The 21,840-nt window shown below is 38.4% G+C and overlaps 3 protein-coding genes across 8 annotated transcripts; 2 read left to right on the top strand and 1 right to left on the bottom strand.

Moving 5' to 3' along the window:
* Positions 1-181: 181 nt before the first annotated feature.
* Positions 182-10,388, top strand: LOC106742263 (organic cation transporter protein). 6 transcript variants are annotated; one of them, XM_014615030.1, is made up of 11 exons: positions 182-269; positions 3,548-3,836; positions 6,809-7,363; positions 7,438-7,663; positions 7,834-8,092; positions 8,205-8,373; positions 8,454-8,687; positions 8,765-8,979; positions 9,124-9,305; positions 9,565-9,701; positions 9,770-10,388. In XM_014615030.1, exons 3-11 carry the CDS (start codon positions 7,221-7,223, stop codon positions 9,930-9,932), a joined length of 1,728 nt encoding a protein of 575 aa, XP_014470516.1. In that variant the 5' UTR covers positions 182-269; positions 3,548-3,836; positions 6,809-7,220; the 3' UTR covers positions 9,933-10,388. The 6 variants fall into 6 exon arrangements, with proteins under 6 accessions (XP_014470516.1, XP_014470518.1, XP_014470515.1 ...); XM_014615032.1 differs by lacking the exon at positions 3,548-3,836 and having other exon boundaries at positions 195-269; XM_014615029.1 differs by lacking the exons at positions 182-269; positions 3,548-3,836 and adding an exon at positions 1,362-1,734.
* LOC106742262 (membrane metallo-endopeptidase-like 1) lies at positions 10,122-16,004 on the bottom strand. Its single transcript, XM_014615026.1, has 18 exons — positions 15,909-16,004; positions 15,547-15,683; positions 15,281-15,442; positions 15,135-15,218; positions 14,848-15,050; positions 13,998-14,633; positions 13,832-13,924; positions 13,611-13,752; positions 13,448-13,559; positions 12,571-12,661; positions 12,206-12,382; positions 12,025-12,128; positions 11,853-11,911; positions 11,730-11,781; positions 11,500-11,567; positions 11,216-11,352; positions 10,972-11,139; positions 10,122-10,839 (listed from the first exon to the last, which is right to left on the bottom strand). The coding sequence occupies exons 1-18, from the start codon at positions 15,926-15,928 to the stop codon at positions 10,660-10,662; spliced, it is 2,625 nt and encodes an 874-aa protein (XP_014470512.1). The 5' UTR covers positions 15,929-16,004; the 3' UTR covers positions 10,122-10,659.
* Positions 16,005-18,215: 2,211 nt separating this feature from the next.
* On the top strand, positions 18,216-20,504 carry LOC106742243 (alpha- and gamma-adaptin-binding protein p34-like). Its single transcript, XM_014614992.1, has 6 exons — positions 18,216-18,542; positions 18,732-18,904; positions 18,983-19,097; positions 19,643-19,798; positions 19,889-20,002; positions 20,078-20,504. Exons 1-6 carry the CDS (start codon positions 18,479-18,481, stop codon positions 20,254-20,256), a joined length of 801 nt encoding a protein of 266 aa, XP_014470478.1. The 5' UTR covers positions 18,216-18,478; the 3' UTR covers positions 20,257-20,504.
* The last annotated feature ends 1,336 nt before the right edge of the window (positions 20,505-21,840 follow it).

The following is a 21,840-nucleotide window of genomic DNA, read 5'->3' as shown; positions in this document are numbered from 1 at the left end:
ATCATAATGTTTAACGAGCCCAATGAAACGAAGTACCATCGAATCGATAAGTGCACATTCGGCAAAACTCAATCTTAAAATCCATTTTTTTTCTTTTAATAAACTCGACAACGCAGCGAGATTTAATATAAACGAAATGCGCGATAACTGCACTCGTCATTAAACACTGGGTTTTCGAACGAGTGTGTGTAGTACTCGGTGTGATAGCGCCCCGCTTCGTCAACTTCGCCATCTCTTTGATATTAAAGGTTGCTCATCTATTGAAACAGGTATCACACACTAATTAAGATCGGATATCAATTTGTAACCGAGACGCTCTCACGCGTGTGTGCAGTCGAAGCATGCAATAGCAAATTAGTGATAATCCGCGTTTGTCGATAAATAGATAGAACTATCATTTTTTATGGAACAATATTTGCTTGTATAGCTTGAATAATCTCTTTAGTTAAATTATTGCAATCTATATCGAATGAGAAATTATAAAGAGATGACTTTTTGGTTTTTGCTATTGCAAACTGACGTAAATAAATTCATATGCAAAATTAATAGATTCCCCATTTTCCCTTCTTCTCTTTCTCTCTCTCTTTCTCTCTCTCTCTCTCTTTACGTAGAAAAATGAATGTGAATAGCAGTTTATAAAATACGTTTGTAGAATACGAGTAGCAGTTTATAAAAGATTACGTCGGCCTAATTAAATGTTGCTTTCGATTATTGACTCGGGTTTAATGTACAGTTATATGCCAGTAATCATAAATTCTTTCAAAACACCATTGGTTAGTCGTTTATTAATTTCTCCTCTTGGTCAAAATACGCACACCAATTACACGGTTATCACGTTGTACAAATTAATAAATAGAGTGTTGAAATAATTTTTGCACAACCTTGATGAAACTCAGAATAGCAGACCTATCTAGAGCAAAATACAATGATGTTAACAAACGAAACAGTATCGCTTCTATTCTAAACGCGATGATTACGTTAGTGTTCCGCTAGGAAAAATTACGTATGTTTATAAAAAAAATTCCTATTTAAAACTATTAACAAATTGTTGGCGCGTCAACAAGCGGGCCGAAATGCATGAAAGACGCACGAGATTGTAATGTTTGAAACAACTGTATCCTACCTAATGAAAACAAGCTCGACAAGTGTTATCGTGGTGACGCGAAAGAAAATAACGTAAAATTGAAAAATGATACGATATGATATCGTGCGCGATAATCCTATGAACTGTCGTCCGGTGGAAAACACGCGGCACTACGTTCTCGACTTTGGCTTCGGCTCCGGAGATTCGGCTTCGGCTCCGGGGGAATTCGGCTTCGGCTCCTGCGTCGGCGTCGACGTCGACGTCGGCGTCAGCTCCGGTTCCGGTTACAGCGCCGGCTCTGGGTATCGCGCGAACCCCAGCGCATCAGCACGAATTTTTCCTTTCCGTGTGTACACGTGTTTCCTCTGTATCGTGCGATGCACGTTAGTACAAAAATTCGCATTCCGATGACAGAGGAAGGTGGATGCGCGAGTTGATCGAAAATTTTAGGCGTGCCGAGTGTATACCGTTGCATTGCGCGTCGTTTCCTTCCGCGAAGGTTATCGATCAGCAGTGCCGACCAGCCGGCCGGTGTGTATCGCGCGCTGGGTCACGCGTACAATATGGAAAGCAACTAACGTTCAGCGCTGCCGATAAAATCACGCCGCTCTAACAGATTCACGCAATCGATCGTGGGAACATTCGAGCGGGTAATTACATCATCATCATATTTCTCGAGTTGATGTGGGTCATTGGCATTGCGCGCCTCATATCGCGCGTTGTGCGAATTTAGTGGAAATGTCGCGCAAACATGTACTATTCTCTGCTTCTTTCCAAGTAACTGAGAACGAGCTGAGAAAGAATGTTTCAATTGTTTTCAATTAGAGAGAGAGAGAGAGAGAGAAAGTAATGTAAATTCATTAACATTAACGTTATGATGAAAAGACAACCGGTAGATTTGATACTGCATTAGCGCTATTTCGATATAAGTCAACTTATGCTTTATCGTGTACACCGTCGAATCCAATTTCAAGGTTGCCGTTTCTTATTACGCAAACAGTATAACAACTACAAAATTTGCGGTAAATAAGCCGGAATAAACGACTCGATAACGTAATGCATAAATGTACGTTACTGTAGCATGTTGGAAACGTTTTGGAAGTTTCATGTAATATCGACACATAATGTGATCTCTCTTATTGTCTATTCTCATATTAAATAATTAATATATTAAATAATTAATATGTTCGGTTGTTCATTTTTTCACGCTCAGACAACAGCGAGACGTTCAAATAAAACTGTAAGGAGCGCATTCGCATGGTATTTTCTGACCTTAAATCCCCATAATGCGCAGTTTTATTTCTTACGTAAGAAGCGCTTACGAAGCGCCACGTTGCGCAGCGACGTGGCGGAATGCATCGTTTGTTTGCAAATTAGCGGCGACTTCGCAATAACCTTAATAGGAGAAACCAGTTTATAAGTATGTACGTAAAATCTCATTGAAAAATAGTTATTGACGGAATTTTGGTAGCTTTCGTGGCAAAAAGATATTATCGAAAATGAGATTCGAAAAGAAAAAACGACGCGTTTTTATACGTTTTCTCTCAATTATTTTAAATTTTTATACAAAATTCGCCATTTCCATTCCATTGTTCACATCAATTCCAAGTAGTGTAATGTTCGAGCGAAGCGAAACCAAAGGCTACACGGAGATGAATGTCTCCTCTCGTATCCTTGTAGCTAGACGGGCGACAAGGCGTGTATATGTGTGTGTGTGTGTATGCGCGAGGAGGAGGAGGCGAGAGGTGAGGCGAAGAATGGTGCGGCGAAGCGTGTGGCGACACACGACACAGCGTGGCGCCCTTGCAAGGACAGCAACCTTTTTAACATTTTTAAGCGTTCATCACGTGTATTCTCTCCATTCCCCATTATGGAGGCAAACTGTTCGCTCTAGAGACTATGCTAGCCGTTTTTGTGTCAATGGTTGATCTTGATATTTGTTAAAAACTCGCTATCTCAAGTACCTATATATTAATTGATTCCCTTACGGTAAACTTTGTGCCACACCGAAAACAGAATATATGTTATGTATATAGTTATGGTGTGGATTTTCATCAAGAACAAAGCAACACAGTCGTTTGGCAGAAATATCATAAAATTATGTATTAATTGCTTAGTAATGAAAAACATCGGTAAAGGAACAAGAGTAAAATAAATGTGGTAAAAGAGGTATGAGTCGTTCTTCTAGAAAAATGCCGTGAAAGAGAGTTTGGGAATTTGCGGACGGCTTGACCCGGCTCTTGTGGTTGGCGTCCCGGCTCGTGGTTTAATTCGGCATGTCGGAGCAGACGGAGAAAGAGAGAAAGAGAGAAGTGGGGAGCAACGACGCGTTCGCTGTCATCCGTGTTTTATCTTCTCCCTGCCACTTTCCTCGAAGAATGCACCCTCCTCCGTTCTTTCTTTCTTACTTCCTTCCTTCCATTCGCACTTGCGAGAAACCAGTTGCGATTTTTCTTGCGATAGGAACTAGAAACCGCTCCCTACTATAAATAGCTTTCGGGTTTACTCTTGGGCCGCACGATATCGGCCTTCGAGGAGGCGGCGACGGCAGCGGTAGCAACGGCAAAAGCTATGGCAACAGCAGCCAGGGGAAGAGAGGCAACGAAGTGACTGCGGCGACTGGCGTTGGCAATGGTGGTGGTGGTATGGTGATGGTATGGTGACGACTGTGGCAGCAGCGGTAACATAGTCAGCGACACGACGATCTAGACAATAGTGTCCCAAAATAATATGTTCAACATTTTTATCTTTCGTGAGTAAATTCACTCGTCTCTTCCCTAGTAGCACATTTTATTGGCCAAAATAGTATTGGCCAATGTCGAGCCAATATAAGGTTCATAGCTAAAATTGTATCATACGACAAATGAATACACGCAAAAATATATAGAAGGATAATAATCAGAGTACATGAATGAGGATAATACAGGTAAGGAGGACATAATGAAGGAGACTACGTAGTAGAGGAAGACGGGTAGAATTGCATCAAGCGGTACGACGTCGCAGAACGACTCGCGTTGGTATTTTTACGAGACGAAAAGAAAAAAAAAGCTCTGTGTTACGACCGATCATCGGCTTTTAGCGAAAGTACAAGGCGTGATCTTGGCGTACGTAGAGTAGCTGGGGGAAAACGTTACGCATTCAAAATTCTCCAACTTATTAAATTTTGTAATATAATAATTGGAAATAATGGTAGTACAAATGCAACCGTGTCGTCTGTTATAAATATTTGAACGAATTATATATCGTTATCATGATGAGACAAAAGAGAGAGACTTGAACTTTATCGAGCTTGACGAGAACTTGAAACGAGAAACCCGATTAATGTATGCAATTTGTGAATAATATGCAACAGAGATTACGTCACTGTGTACATCAAGTGATAACGCAATCTGTTTAAGGAAGAACTACCCACTCTACTCGTTCAGATAAGATGTTCTATTTTATCTACAATATACTCATAGTTCAATGTTAATCGTATTTCATTTACGTGATTTGTAATAAATTATCGACTCATATAGCTCTCCATTTTATTCTGCGAAGGCTGCGTGTGCAAGACAAATGCCACGTGTAAGGAAAAATCGTATGATATCGATGACGAGAGAGATAATAATGTAGCCAAGTTTCAAATTGCGGATACGCAGTGCTTGCAAACCTGAAGGACGCGGTGATATGGTGTAAAAAGCGCGTTAAACAAAGCGTAATGGTTTATTGGCTGTTTCCTTGCTTTATCCTCCTACAATTTACAACATCATCTTATCTTGTATTGTCCAAAACAGAAGATCTTTGTACGGGTCATACGAGACGAACACGTGTAACATCACGATTGATTTAAAATCATCATAACTAAAAGTGACGGGGGAACAGTTCCGGGGATGCAAACAAGTTTATTTAGGTGATTTTTATTCAATACGTGCTCATTAGCTACATAGAGTGTGACACAGGCAACATGGAATAGTAGCGAAGTTGTAGCTTATAATGAATATCGCAGCATATGGTGTAATGGTGAATCATAAGTCTGTGTTAAAACGAATAATCTTGTTTTATGTGTGTGCGCGCGCTCAACGAATCAAAACTATATTCAAAGTGAGTCATTTTGTCATTTTCATCATCGCATTTGTAATAACGAGAGGATGTGTCACATACACTATATGTATTTGTGTAATTTTGACAAGCCGTTTGTTTTGAGCTACCTCTATCGAATGAAGAAGGATTAAGAGTGGAGGAAGAAAAAATCAACCATCTCTCTCCGAGAGATGCAAGATGCACCGTACTGAAACGAGTCGCACCGCGCCGCGCCGCACCACTCCGCACCGCACCGCGCTGCACTATAGCCGCGCGCCGGTTAAAGCATGTGGCCAGTTCCAGTCCGTCCTTTGTGCGCGTAGGATTGTGTTCGATCGATAACTGTGTAACTCCGTGTGTCGTACCGTTCATTTTACCGTTTGCATTTCATCAAACTACTCACATTTTCAAGTATTGTAACATTCGTACTATGCATATATATATATATAATCGATTCTGCGATTAGCCTCATATTAACAACATAAATGTATATTTCGATAATAACGATACAGACGACTCTGTAGGCACTATTAATGATGTTGCAATTTTATCCAAAATCGTTAGAGATATGAATGTTTCATTGTGCGAAATTAAATGTTCAAAAAGTTTAAAACGTTAAAAGCATTTATATTATTTGAATAATTTAATGAAACAACGTTGGAAAATTTTTACGACGTATATATTATTTCTTTATATAGAAAATCAATTTAATTTTCTCTCTCTCTCTCTCTCTCTCTAAATTAGTCAAACATTAATCAATTATATTATTATATCGTATCTCAATATGTATGTCCATTACTAGTTAACGTATATATATCTGCAAGGAAATGCCATGATCAAACGACGCTCAAAAATAAAACAGATAAAGATCCAAAATCGTATTTGTAAATATTATTTTACGGAAGATATATGGAGACTTTTAATACGAATTGTATTGGAGAAATGTGCTGATACATAATAATGATCGAGAAAATGCTGATACATAATACTGATCAATATAATCGTCGATATTATTCGCTTGCGTTTTTTTTCTCCTGACTCCCAGTAAAGAGCAATTGTATCAATTGTATCAATCACGATTGGGTCGTTTGTTCGTATTTGATTTTAATTAATCCGAGCGAACTGCCGTACGATTACCTAAAAGTGATATACATACACACACACACACACACACAGCCAGCCGCAATGCATGCGTTTGTAGTCGTTATATTTGACTTTACAACTTGCCAAACACCTCTCTCTTTCTCCTTTTTTTTTTTTCATACGTCGTTATTACGCATTATGTATGCATCATTGTAAACATCGCTATTTCAAGCGTATGTATATTCGATTATTATAGAATAACAAACAATAAATTAGCAGTCTTCAGGTATTTTGTTAAGGACATAATTAAAATCATATACGTATCTCACAAGTGGTGTGGAGAAATATTTAATTTGAGTATTCTTAATGTTTCCCCAAAGAAAAACTTACATTACGTATACATATGTATATATCCAGTTGTCAAGATTCGATAATTCAAGACCATTCTTTCGTAATGCCTCGCCTTAATCTCTCGTGGAGGTAAAAGAAGGAAGAAATAGAACAGAGGAGAGAGAGAGAGAGAGAGAGAGAGAGGAATTATTACAATAAATAGTGATAATGGCATTGTTAATTTTTCAGTAATCATACGCATTATTCCGTCGATGAACCCGATCCATCGGGACACCAAGTGCATTTAGAAGTCTGACCTTCGATCGCCTGTCATCATCATCATCATTATCGCGGGGACTGCAGCGAATAGTTGAGCTAGACGTTAAGAAGCGCGTCGTTGCGTGTAAATCCCGAGTGTACCATTCTCGAACAGTGAACCGCGAACCAAACTATCATGCTTCTTCTCCGGAATGAACAAATCTCTGTGTGCTAACAGAATCGACAATGTCGGAGCAATCGCATCGCTAGATCGTTCGTTCCGTAGGTAGTGTCAAAGCGCGCGCGCGCGCGCGCGCCATTTAAAACCGTTTGTTTGTACAAAGTAGCTTGTTGTGGCTCGTCTGAAGAAAGAAGAATACACGTATTGCGCTTAAACAGTAAAATGGCGTATGACGATGTTATCCTTCGCATGGGCGAATTTGGTCGTTACCAACGCAGAGTCTATCTTTTACTCTGTCTTCCAGCGATATCGTGCGCCTTTCACAAACTAGCCGGTGTATTCCTCGGAGCCAAGATGGATTCCAGGTATCCACGGAAGCAAATGATAATAATTTGATCCGATAAATTGCGATATAATAAGGAAAGATTTGTCGCGCCAGGTGTTTACTTCCGCACGAATACGCAGAGAACGCCACGTTCTTCCTGAATCAGGATGTACTGAATGCAAGTTACCCGTGGGATTATGAACTCAAAGGGTGGTCCCAATGTCTGAGTCGTGACTTGGATCTCCCACGGCCGAACAATACGATCGAATGGGGAGGAATCAGCCGTTGCAAGCAATATGTGTATGACCGAAGCATATACAAAAGTACAACCACTTCCGAGGTACGGAGGAATTTTATTGATGAATAACTGTTGTAAACCTACATTTTGTATCGTTGGGCAATTATGTTGCGTAAAGAAGAGACAAGAGAGAAGTGATATTTCGCACACGGTATCGATAAATTTGAAACAATTTGAGGTTGAATATTAATTCTTTCTTTTTCCTTCCGCAGTGGGACTTGGTCTGTGACAAGGCGTGGCTGAGAGCGACGGGGGACTCGTTGTTCATGGTAGGAGTCATGCTTGGCTCGATGATATTCGGCGGTTTGTCCGATAGATATGGTCGTAGACCAATTTTCTTCCTGTCTTTAGTCATACAGCTGGTAGGCGGTATACTAGTTGCTGTCGCTCCCGAGTTTATTTCCTACGTTATCTTCAGGCTGATTGTCGGCTCAACCACCAGTGGGGTGTTTTTGGTAGCTTACGTTATAGGTAAGTCGCGGCGAGTTTACTTTGTTGTCAGATGAACAACTTGAATTATTAGTCACACGTGAATTGACACACGTGTGTGTAGCGCATTAATTATTTTCTCAATATTTTGCAGCTTTGGAAATGGTTGGGCCGAAAAAGCGGCTAGTAGCCGGAGTTGGCTGCCAGTTGTTTTTCACTACTGGATACATACTTACCGCTGGTTTTGCATATTTCATTACCGACTGGAGAATGTTACAAGTAGCCATTACGGTACCCAGCATCGCGTTTCTACTTTATTGGTGGTACGGCAATAAATGTATTATTCTCGTGAACACTGAAAATCCGCGCGATAGTCGAAGTTATAAATTATGAAACGCCGCAGGTTCATTCCTGAATCCGCGCGATGGCTCTTAACGAAAGGTCGTCTGCAGGAAGCGAAGGATTTGCTGCAACGTGCTTCATTGGAAAATGGCGTGGAGATGCCGAGCGACGCTTTGGATACGCTTCTTAATAATAACAGCGAGGACAGTACACCCGACTCGAGAGAGCCCTCGCTCTTCGACTTGTTCCGCTATCCAAACTTGAGACGGAAGAGCATTCTTCTGTTTTTCAACTGGTTAGTCTTTCTTTCTTTTCTCTATTAACATTTTACATCGAATTTTCCCCGATATTTCTCCTCGTTTGCGCGTGCAGGCTTGTCAACAGCGGCACGTACTACGGACTGTCTTGGCACGCATCCAACCTCGGCGGCAATGACTATGTTAATTTTGTAATATCCGGAGTAGTGGAGGTACCGGCGTATACATTTCTAATCTTCACCCTGAATCGATGGGGTAGGAAAATTATTCTTTGCGGCTGTATGTTGTTGTCTGGATTAGCCTTGCTCGCTACGTTATTCGTTCCTACCGGTGAGCTTATACAATTTTCCCTATTATTAGAGTACAGCAGTTTGATATCATCTCATATTAACATAAGAATATAGATTGCACGGCTATTTCGCATATATTGTTGCATATTGCAATATATTATCGTTTGACAAAAATTCATTTCAGATATGCCATGGTTGATCGTGTGTTTAGCGATGATTGGGAAACTGGCCATCACGTCGTCTTATGGTGCAATTTATGTATTTACTGCTGAACAATTTCCGACTGTTATTCGAAATGTTGGACTCGGCGCGAGCTCCACTTTTGCTCGAATCGGCGGCGTTGTCGCACCGTACGTCAATCACCTGGTACGTTTTCTTTTTTTCTTAACTTGTTATTTCGACCGATTCACCTAGCGAGAAACGGTTCATCACTGAATCGATGTATATTGCATATTGAACAATATTCTCCGATTGCCGCGCTGCACGTATGAGAGCGCGCTCTTTCACACGTGCTTCAATCTGGCATATCGATGCAACGTCCTGCTACATTTCTCGCTGGGCGGAGAAAATCCATCCACAGCAGGGAAAGTGGCCGAATTGTACAAAACTCATCACGACATTTCAGTCGGAGATATGGACACCATTGCCGCTCGTTATTTTCGGATCCTGCGCCTTATTCGGCGGATTAATGTCTCTTCTTCTCCCGGAGACACTGAATAAAAAACTTCCCGAGTCAATTCAGGATGGCGAATTATTTGGAAAGTACGTCTCTTTCAATTCTTTCTTATTTGTTCTCCTCCTCCTCTCTTTCTCACTCTCTCTCTTTCTAGGGATGAATTGAATAATTATCGGGAAAATCCTTTCAGGAAACCATCCAAGAGGAAGAAGAAGAAGAAACAGTTGGATATCGATCAAATGAACGAGATAGAAATATTAAAGCCGTTAAAACCGCAGGAGAAGCAAAACGGCGTGTACGAAAAACAGAACGGATGACAATAATTTTTGTCGGGAGCAAGTGTCGGTATCACACTCAAAATATGTATCAGATTCCCGAGTTTGTGAACGTGTTGGGCGCGACGCAGGAAGCGCCCGAGTAACGTGTGCATCGTTCGAACTTTTATTATGTGGAAGAAACTTTCTTCCCGATTTCGGCTGAATACAATGAAGTTCGATATGTCGATATCGCAAGCAAGAAGAAAAGCATATATTTCGCTTGTACACATTTATGATATCTCGACAAAACGAACGCGACGATTGGCTTTCGCGTTAGAATACACTACGCGCGTTACGATTGTTACAATAGGATATAAGGATCCTCTGCCGATACAAACATATCATTACTCGATACATTCGAGTATAGTCCTCTGTAACAAAAATTGTGGCTTACAACAAGATTATGTACGAAATATTGTAACTTATCGGTATAAAAATAATTGAGGTTTCGCAATATACTTTCTTCTTTATCTTCTCTCGTTTATCAACTCGTTGCATAACTGTGTTGAAATAAATATCTTTCGTCAGAAAACACGTCGGGAGTCACGTCGCTGAACCTTCAATGATGTGTCTGTCAATCGATATGAGTCAGTGGGAGAATTTTCAATGGAAAAACAGACTACTCCTTGTATGTTGCGCGCGTTTCTTCATTATTGTCTCTCTTCGTAAATAATTTTCCCGAAACATTTCAACGCATTTGACGAGACGAGATCAACCATTATTCGAATCACTTCCAGATATTGCACTTCTTCTCGGGATTCATCGCGCTGCCGACTGGACAGTTGTAAGCTTTGGCAAAGTTCTCCGAGTTGGAAACAGACCCTATCACTCTTAATCGCCCGGTGCTGTGTGAATCCATCCTGGCATCTCGCATTGCAGTCGTTGAATCGGTTGCTTCGCACCACAACTGACCACAAATATCGCAATTGTTATACGAGTGGTTTTGACATTTGACAATGAATCAACTGCTAGTCAGTACTAAGCGTACCATTAATGTAAGTCGTTAATTCACACATATACTCGTAATGTTGCCACTTACATTGCCAAAGGATAAGAAGAAAAGTTGATCGTTGGTGAATCCTTCCAGACCTGGCAATACCGCATCCGGTTTTCCACATTCCCTTTCTCTTCTTTGATAAGCTCTAAACACAGCTTGTAATCCCATCGTGTCCGCGATATTCTCACCCGCCGTTTGGTTACCATAGTTCTACAATATAGTTTATCGATAATTCGTCGTGTGGCAAACAAACTACAATAAAAGTCACATTAATTGAAAGGCATACCTTTAATTTCTTGTTCGATATTTTGTCGATAGGATAATTATTAAATTGTTCCACAAAACATTCCGCTCTTTTGCCGTACGCATCAGCCATTGTAGATAGCCATTCCATAAAGTTGCCATTCTTATCATACAGGTGCCCTAAAAATTATTCAACTTTCTCTGTACATTTTAATTGAGTTGATTTCACCGTTTTGGAATATATTTAACGCTCAAGATAACAAAATCATATCTGTATTATCGCAAACACACGGGGATATCACAGTATTGTATGTATGAGAGTGTTACCAGTGTCATCAAATCCGTGGTTGACTTCGTGGGCCATAATGAATCCAATAATACCAAAATTAATAGTTCTAAAATGCAACAGAGTTATATAGTTTCGCAGGAAGAGAAAATTATATTAAAAATCATGTAAAAATTATAGTATCGGATACATCTCGAGAAGACGATGCAATGTAATGATAATCAATGCGTTGCTACGCAAATATCGCTGATGAACATTTGTACAGACTTACTGGGGTCGGCCATAAGCGAAAAATGGGCTTTGAAAATCCGCCGCCGTGATAGCTGTTGTCCAAAGCAGAAATTAATGTTATTAGAATTGTGTATTGAGTGATATATTATACGCGTTCACATACCTATCGAATTTCCTTCAGGGTCGAATAGAGCATTCAGCGTTACTGGGCTGATCCACCATCTGTTTGTATGTACACACTCAGATTTATTATTGGTAAAAGGATATCCAGTTTGTAAATTGAGAAAAAGGAAAGCTGCCATTTCTCTAAAGAACTTGTAAAATTATGATCTTACGCATCGAGATCCTCATCATCTTGCGTCAACATTCGTAGACTGTTCCATTTATAGTACCTAAGGTAGCTGAGTGTATTCTCATAGTACGATTTGCCAATGATGAGCTTGAACGGAACAAAATATTTCAACAAAACAGTCCTGGCGCATAGCGCAATTATTAATCATTTTTACGCTGACTTACTCCTTGAAAATATCGCTTCACGATGGTGGTATTCCTGTACCAATCTGGATATCCAACCAATTTATCCATGTTTACTAGTTTCACTAAAACAAAATCTTTAGTATCGTCGTCCATCCAATCTGATTCTTTAATCAAATACTCCACTTCCTTCTGTATATCATCGATCATATCCATTGCCTGTAACAAAAACAGTGGGCAATCGAAGAGAATGCAAAGAGTTATCTACTAAATAATATAGTTGATGGATAATATCCGTATAAAAAATCCGCGTTAATAAATTTATCTTTTTCATAGTTTTGTCTTTCTCTCTCTCTCTCTCAGATTAGAATTAATACGATCGAGAAATATATATACAAAACGCTTACAGTTTTTGTGATATCATCTGAAAAATGTTTTCTCACATACTCGTACGCAAGAATGTCACTCATCTCTACCTCCCTTATGCACTCGGACGATCTGTCGGCAGCCGCGTAATAATATTATTTAATATTAAGTAATATTTCTACAATATTAATAGATGGTTATGTGTCCACTTTTAATAATATTTAAAAAATAATATTATTGTAATATAAATTTAATTATATATTCAACTCTATGTATATATTATTGATGTATATATTTTTCTATATTATTGTTATTTTATTCTCTTTTTAATATTTTAAGAACATTTTTATAATATGCCAAGACTATTATGTGAAGTGGACATATAACATTAATAAAGCATTCCTATAATACTAAAAGAAATATTATATAACATTCTTAGAATATTAGAGAAATATTATTTTAATAATATTCATATAATATTCTAGGAATATTATGGAGCTTCTATAGGGAGGATTTATTATAAAATTGGTCGTGATCAACAATTCGTACTTGCGGTATTAATAGACTCTCAAGAACACAGACACATAATGACTCTTATTGATTTTTCGCGGTATGATGTAGAGCAATTGCAAATAAAAGACACGCTTTTTTTTTTCTTACATGTGCTGTCTGATTGGACCCTTCGTGCGCGCGAAGAGATTCTTTTATAGTTAAATTTCAATCAAATTTACACTGTTTCAACCTACGCGTAAACGCATAAAATGAAATCTACAAAAAAAGGTACGTGTCTTTGATTCATAGATGTGCGACAACATCATGCTGAGAAACATCTTCATACGATGTTCCTTATCGCCAGCGATAGCAATCAATAAACTACAAATACAAGCAAATATATTATCGACGTATAAAATGTGAAACCTTGGCTCTCTTTCTTCGTCATGAACTTCTTCCCATGCATCGTACAGTTCTCTCATTTCACTAGTGGTGGTCTTGATAATTTTACTTAGAAAATTCCAATGTATATAATTCACTGAAACACACATCATGTAGCAGAGGCCCCGTCATTTTTAATGAAACTTACCGATTGTTCGACTCGATGTCTCGTCCAGCAAAGACACAAGAGCCTCAAAATAATCCGGTGAACCAACCTCTACATCTAAGTAGCCATCCACGGCTACATTAGCCTCGTCGAACAATTCCGTGATTTTGTGTACCCAATCAATCTACATAGTTCCCCCGGGATAATTAATTAATTATTCATTATAACCAATCAAATGGAGAGGACATGTGGAAATAACTCACTTTACTGCGGTCAGTCGTAGATTTCTTTTTGTCGTACCATTCTTGAAAATCATCGAGTGTCAACTCCAAGTCTTCGCCAGACTCCATAACAATCTGTGAGAGGGAAAAACGTATATTGAAAAAGACCATTTGTGATATATTTAAAGCGAGCGTTAATTTCGATCACCTCGGTTAGCTTCAATTGGAACTCGATCATGTCTTCGATATCTGCATCGATATACCTCTCCGAGACTTTCATGCCTCTCTCTTTAGCTATAGCGTAAGCAACTTTCGAAATATAATCAGCGTATTGCTGCCGTGTCATCATCATGCCATCATCATCATTCGTCTCTTCCGTAGTAAACTGCGGTGTCGATGACGTCTTTTCCAAGGCCTTCCTCGTGTTTTTTCGCCTGTTCAACTTACTGTGACGAATTCGTTGCTCATCAACTTTCATCGTTATCGCTCGTTTTTCAAGTTTTTTGTTTCCGGCATCCTTATGTTTGTTGATAATCTTGTTGCTTCCTTTCCTTCCGCTGTATATTTTATTTTTCCTGTGGTGCAATTTGTCAGTAGATTTTGTCTTCTTCTTCTTCTTCTTGGCTTCGTCGGCTTGTTCGTTTGTATCGTTGTCGTCTTTATTGTCGTCGTCATTTCTACTCGCTTCGTTTCCAGGTTCCTGGCTGTCCTCGTGGCTTTGTTTCTCCTCATCGCTTCGATCTTCGTCACTCGGATCATCATCATCATCATCTACCTCGTCACTATCATACGTCTTTCCAGACCACAGTATATATGCACCCGGAGGTAAATGCGGAGTATCGACCTAATATAACACACACACACATATATATATATATACACATATATATATACATACACACACATATATATATATATATATATATATACACACATATATATATATATGTATACTTTGTATAATAAGAAGAAAAAAATAATAATCGCGCAAAACGAATGAGTGAGATAAAATGTTTGGTCCGATATATGACGAGATATATGTGCAAGATGACAAGTACATGTACTACTACTGTCTCGTTGAAACCATATACGTATACGTCGTGAAAAGCGTTTCTTCCCATCAAACGCATATATTGATCGTCCACTTTTTGCCAGCTATATTCCTGTTCATCCCATTCGTCCGGATCCATTATCATTGGCCAACCGCCTATACGCGATTGAGTGGAAACCAATGGATCGAGTCCTCGCTTATCCCTCTCATCTGAAAGTCGTCGCCGCATTAACGAATTATTAGCGCTCACTAGCGAAGCGAACAGTTATTCATCGAGCATTCTACCATCCGTACCGGTATCCATACAAGCTGTGTACCATTTTTTCGCGAGCTTTACCGCTAGAAGATCATTGTCCTTGGGTCCCTCTTTTAAAATATCTGCAATTATAAATATTATTAAAATTTTTCGATTGCAAATATGATTCCATTACAACTCGTGCCTTCAATTTGTCGATCGACGTTGTTTTGAAGCATTTCCCATAAGCTCCACGATCTACTTCCTTCAGGAACAGGATTATGTTCTGACCATTTTCCACACGCGTACTCGTAAAAGTCGTCGCACGGATTCACAGATTTGTCCATACTTTCTAATATTACCTTAGCTGTGGCGAAGAAATGAGAGAAAGAATGAATGAGTGCATTGCACGTAGATTCGCGAATTTATTTGCAATAGTTGGATCACAGTCTCTTCAACGTATCTACCTACCAATTTTCTCGCACTCTTCAGTCAGACACACAGTTCCCTTCTTATTTCCTTTCACTTCATCATTCAAACCGAATAACCATGCCAGATTCGAAGGATATTTCAACGGAATAACAGATTGAAGCACGCCAACAAACACGCTTAAAAGAAGAATGCGTTATTACATCAATATCGAGCAACTTGCTCGGAAATTGTGCTGAAATTCTTTTAAGTTATAAACGAAAGTCGGTTTTTCTTCTTACAGAAAATTACCGTAATACATACATAATACATTTTTCTTAATCTTTAAGAAAAAGACGCAATGTTGGAAAAATTGGCAATCTATCTACAAATGATAACGCTTTGAAAGAATCGCTGTTACTTACAAAAGAGCGAACCACCTCATGTTCGCAAAAAAATATGCCGCCGAAAGAAACAAATCGTTCAATTGCACTGTACGTTAACACTGTGGCGTTATATGGTGTTTGTATGCCAGCAAGATTTTATATATTACTGTGTTAGCGGAAAGACCTTGGAATGCATGCTAGTTGATACGCTGGTGATGATAAGCAAGCATAACGATAACGCCGAAGGCCGAGGGGTGCATCTTTCATCCTGCGGATCAATGATGAAGATAGCAATTCTTGCGCGCAAATTTTGTTACATCTGCGAGCTTTGTATGAAATCTGTCTACGTTCTGTTCGTGAAATATGTTCAGTCGTGCACGCAAATTAACAGGCTACGCATTATTATGCTACGCAAATCTCGCGCAAATGATTAGCACACAATCTTTGCGCATAATTTACTGGATATCAACGCGCAAGATGTTTTCTGGGTGTACACAGCAGTGTTTCTGCAGAAACATTAGATTTTGTTCGCTCTAATCCAAACTTTCTTTGAAAATATTCATATCGATGAATTGAGCACAATCGATTCCTTTCGATTACTCAGATACAGTAGATTCCCATATAACGCGCTGTTAATACGTTACGCGCTGTATGAATTCGCGTTATAGGAAATCGTGCTGTACGGGAGTTTTTGTCTTGCATAACGCGTATAATCTAAAGTAACACGTTTGAAATGATTATATCGTTATATTAAGAGTGACCGCGTCAAAAAACAAAACAACAATGAAACAGAAGAAGTCGGCGCGTTGTACGCGAAGAATCGCGTTATATAAAAACAGTAGTCAGTGGCCAACGGAATTCCACATATCAATTCCGCGGCCCGAGAGAGCAGGAGGACGTTGACAAAGAGTTATCGAAACATCCGCCGTTATCATATCTATCCGTACATATAATTCGATGTAAAAAAAACATGATATTCGCGCGCTGCATCATGCAATGAAATATTAGATTATTATTAGGTGTATGCAAATATTTTTTTTTATTTGTTCATCATATGATACAATGACTACAAATCCATCTTCAAAATATTTTCCCTCATTTTGTATAACTTTCTGCCATCTATCCGTCCTTCGCGAAAGAAAGATATCGGAAGCAATGAATTTATCTATTTCTCTATTTTTCTATTTCTACCACATCTCGAAAGCGCTGTCCCGCTGGTATGCATCGACTAATCTATGCATCGGAATAATCTGTAGGCGCCAAGTCAGAAGGGTACGCCGGAAAAATAACCCAAGTTAATGTTGGTTTGTTGAGTAGTTTGAACAACGTGCGGCTTAGCGTACAGCAAAATGACTTTCCGACTCCCTTGCCCGGCAAATGGTCTCTTCTCCTTCATTTTCTCGGCTAAATCATTCAATTGTCGATTTTAGCGTTCAACCGTTTCATCCGGCTGAAAGAGCTGGTAATATCATATCGAATGCATATATGTTGAATATGAAGTTTTACGTCGTTCATTGTGTCTGTTATTTTTATGATTACGTGACCCACCATTGAATCATAATGAATGGAGTTTTATAATGTTCAATTCCAATAAACACAGAACGGTGAGAAAATATTTCAATTTAAAATAATTGGCTGAAGAAAAAAGACTTTCGTAGGTTCTGCACGATGCGATAGCACATATCCACTCATATCGGTCGATGCCTAGAGTCTTTCCGCTGGTTAGACCACTAGTTAGAAAATTTTATATTAGCAAATCACCTATATGGCGGATTATTCTTCTTGATTATAATCGGTCGACTTCTTAAAGCTTACTACACCTATTGTAGATCCGGACTAAAAAATGTCAGAGAATATCACAAGGATGATATAAAGCTGTAATGAGCGAGAACCACCGACGCTTGATTCCTTAATTTGAAGAGAGTTTAGTAGTGCAAGATGTTTAAGGTGAGTAATTAAATTTGGCATTGAAACTATATGAATAGAAATTTCTAATTTCTTTCGCACGTTATGTTTTAATTATATATAAGACTTTTGTTTAGATGTGAAACAATATATTTTTAACATTTCGATCGAGGCGCTCGTTCATTATCGTCCATCGGCTGTTATTTTTCTGCTTTTAGCTATTCCGCCAAGATGTGAATTCTCCTTAAAAATACTTCTGAAAACGATTCCACTCAATGAGAAGTCATATTTAAGGCACTTTTATCGATAAAAGAGTTCAAAATACGGACCAGTAGCGTTTAACCGGCTACCGATAATTATCGGATCGCAGCATTTGAGCCATATATACGCGCAACAACATATTCCTTAGCCGACAGTTGTCGGTAGATGAATCCCGCTGCAGTGTGTATAAGAAAAAAACCAAAATATCGATTCATCGACCTTACATCATCTCTATATCGCATCCAACGAGAATCGACTGACGTTCAGTGATGTTGGGGGTACTCCTTAAGGTCGCTTGTATTGAAAGAGAAAGAGAGAGAGAGAGACTAATATAACCCAACTTTCAACTGTGGTTGACGTAATTTGAATATTCACGTATATTAATCGCAATTTAGTAAAATTTTATCAACAATTTTTTCCTGCATAATCAACTTTTTGTTGCAATGAGTTTACCTAGAATTTTGATCGCTAGTACGAAAGAAGGGAAAGGAGCAGAAATTGCAGAAAGTGAGTTTGAAATTATTATAAATCATAATTGCGAATGTAACGTCGTGTACAAGCAGATTTTTTGCATAAGTTTTTTGTCGATTATTTCTTGTTCAATGACTCTTTCGAATAGTATAGTTGGAACAAGTTGATAGTGTTTCCATGTTGATTCTATCACTTGTAATTTTACATTATATGTCTTCGATGTAGATATAGGTGCAGAACGCTTGTCAGAGCGAGATGATACTGTGGATTATTTATGGAACATTGATAACAAATATTACACATCACAGGTTTTAGTGTGTATTATAGGAAAGCTATCTACCAAGCTACCACCAATGGAAGGAGTAACCGCATTGATTGTCTACCATGATCCACAGGCGGTAAAGCATGCAAACTTGCTTTAGGAAATTAAACAATTATATTTCGATAGCCATTGATATCAAGATCTGTGTGTGTAGGAGAAAGTTGAAGAAGAACTAGAGCACTTGACATCTTGGATCATTCAGTCAAGCTCAGCAGAAGTACTTTTATTTACCTGCAGTGCAATATCTGATATGATTTTAAGGGATAAAGGTATCAATAGAAATTACATTGTTAAACACTTAGAAACTGCTGTGTATGTTTCTCAATCAACTTTTAACAGTTCTTATCATTCTAATAGCTTATCTGAGAGGTTGATCTAATCTTGGTGGTGAAAAAATAGGCAGGCTAATTCGATACAGACAGAAGATGTCATCATTTTAACTTTGAACAATTAACCTTTTTTTCTTTACATATCTAGTTTTAATCGTAACAATGAAAGAGGGTAGTTAAGTATTCAAATTAGAGAAACATGCGGAAATGTAGAGTTGATTATNGGGGGGGGGGGGGGGAAGTCAGGGCATGATTCTCGAGAATTGTTAATATTCATTTCATCGATTGAAACACTCTTCAAATATATATTTATATATCCGCGTAAAACCTGATGTAAATTGACTCAATTTGTTATAAATACTATATTCTTTTCGATAATTACAAGGATCATCGGTTATCTTTAGATTAATGATATAAATAAATATATAAATTGTGATATAAGGTCTAATTAATAAAAAAAGATTAATTTTTTTCATATCTTCTAGTGTTGAATTGGTGTGTATTGAATAAATTTGAGCTGGTTGAATTGGAACAGGAAACAATCCAGGATTCAGAATCCGATGTAGAGGGTAATAAATATGGCATCGAAAGGATCGTAGAAGCTCTACATGCTCATACATGGCCTAACATTGTACTGAAAGGTTGCGTGCAAGATTATCAGATTGCTGTTAAGACGCTTGGGAAATATTTTCTTTTACTTTCCATAGTAATTTGACATTGTGTTGTTACAGATAAACCGTTGTGCGTGGAAGAAGCACCGGACGTAAATGAAATTAGAGAATTATTTGAAAACATCCGATTAACTTGTGATCCTTCTGAGAGACTACGCATGCAAGATATGCTTGGTCAGTAGACGAATACAAATGACGAAAGGGAGACTTGAGAGGTATCTATTATATATTTTACTGAATTTCTTTTAGATGGTATCATGGGTGAGCATGCGGACTTTGGAGAATTGTTTAGCAAACTGATGGCCATGAAAGAACATGCGGCGTCTTTGCCGACAAACGAAAAACGCAGAGCAGCCGAGCAAATAGTTACTGCCTTTTGGAGGGCTATAGGCGGAGATCTTTTAGAAATTGAGGACACACCAAATTAGATATTTTTTTCCTAAAATGAACTGAAAACTAATTAGCCTAAGGCTAGCAAGAGTTGTAAATCGTGACGAATATTTGAAAGACACGACGGATGACTTAACAATGTGCCCGCACGCAACGGTAAAAGTAGTGTTATCAGGACGGTCAAAATATAGTGTTCTGTGTGCAATGAAATGAAAAGATTACACATCATTATGAATTGTATATCTTGTAATTATATAATCAATATTATAATATTTCATTCCCTAGACATAGTAATATTGACGTTTTTCGAATTAGGCGCGTTATTTTTGAATATTTACATGCATAAGGCGGCACAGTGGGAAACCTGAGACAGAACGTTCCTGGCGCAAAGCGGCAACGCACCTTGCCCCAACTCTTACCAGTGAAGACAGGCTTTTATGGTATGCGCTCCCCAAGTAGCTAAGCAAAGGTTGCAACCCCCCACCCCCCCCCTTTTATTTTCAAGCAGCAGAATCCGAGTAAGAGATGATGAAACTGACAATAACAGTTATCGTTGATGCACCAGTAACATTTCAAGGGTTAATGTATTATCAAATTATTTGTAGAACGTTCTAGGAGTTATATAAACCACGGTCGCACTGTGGACCCCAGAAATTTCATCAGTATGAATTGTTGGTGCGTTGTCTTGAGTTGATAGTTTTTTTTTCCGAATTTTAAACCAAAATAAAGCATCATTGACGCCATCATAAATCATATAAAAAGAAATTGTGGAATGAACAAAACAGTAATAAGGATTTATATTGTTACTTTTTTTTTTTAATTTTATTTCATGTACATGTGTTTATATCATACTATAGCTAAATTAAAGAAACAAATTTCAAATATATTTGATTCAAAATAGTCAAACAGTAAGTGTTACTCATAGAACATTGTTGATATTTGCCGTCACAATTCTTTTAGGATGTATCCAAAATATGTTTCAGCGATCGGCTGGGTCCTTTTTTTTCATTACAAATCTTTTGTATATATATATATATATATAAAACTAGATCTTATGACAAAAATTAAAAGAAATACGTAAACTGTTAATATACAGACGAATTACACGTGTCCTGTTTGTGGACACTGCTATATTTTTCACGATTTTCGCGAAGCAGTTACATTTTTACACAGAGAGTCCATGACAAATTAGGAAGTTCAAATGTCAATATGAGAGAGCGACACTGCCGTTCAATGTTAGAACTTCTATGTGTCAGTCTTTGCCGGTAAGAATGGATAACACAATAACAACTGATCAATAGTGGGTAAGTTAAATTTTTGGAGCTCGATAAGTTTTCGAGAATCGATAAGTTATCAGAGTCGATAAGTTTCCGGAGAGCGGTAAGTTACCAGAGTCGATAAGTTTCCGGAGAGCGGTAAGTTACCAGAGTCGATAAGTTTCCGGAGAGCGGTAAGTTAGTCGATATGCTTCCTGGGATCGGTAAGTTTCCCGGTATGTATCATTATTACGCATCGCAGAGGCAGAGTGAGGTTTAAAGATTGCAATTTTTGGATAGATTCAAATAAAGATGGTACTTCCGATTTAACCAATGCAAATAATTCATACTATATTCTCGAAGCAA

This window comes from Dinoponera quadriceps, unplaced genomic scaffold, assembly GCF_001313825.1.
Source record: "Dinoponera quadriceps isolate SergipeBrazil2010 unplaced genomic scaffold, ASM131382v1 scaffold628, whole genome shotgun sequence".
Taxonomy (NCBI): Eukaryota; Metazoa; Arthropoda; class Insecta; order Hymenoptera; family Formicidae; genus Dinoponera; species Dinoponera quadriceps.
The sequence above is the reverse complement of the archived record's forward strand: the minus strand, read 5'-3'. Positions and strand labels throughout refer to the sequence as shown.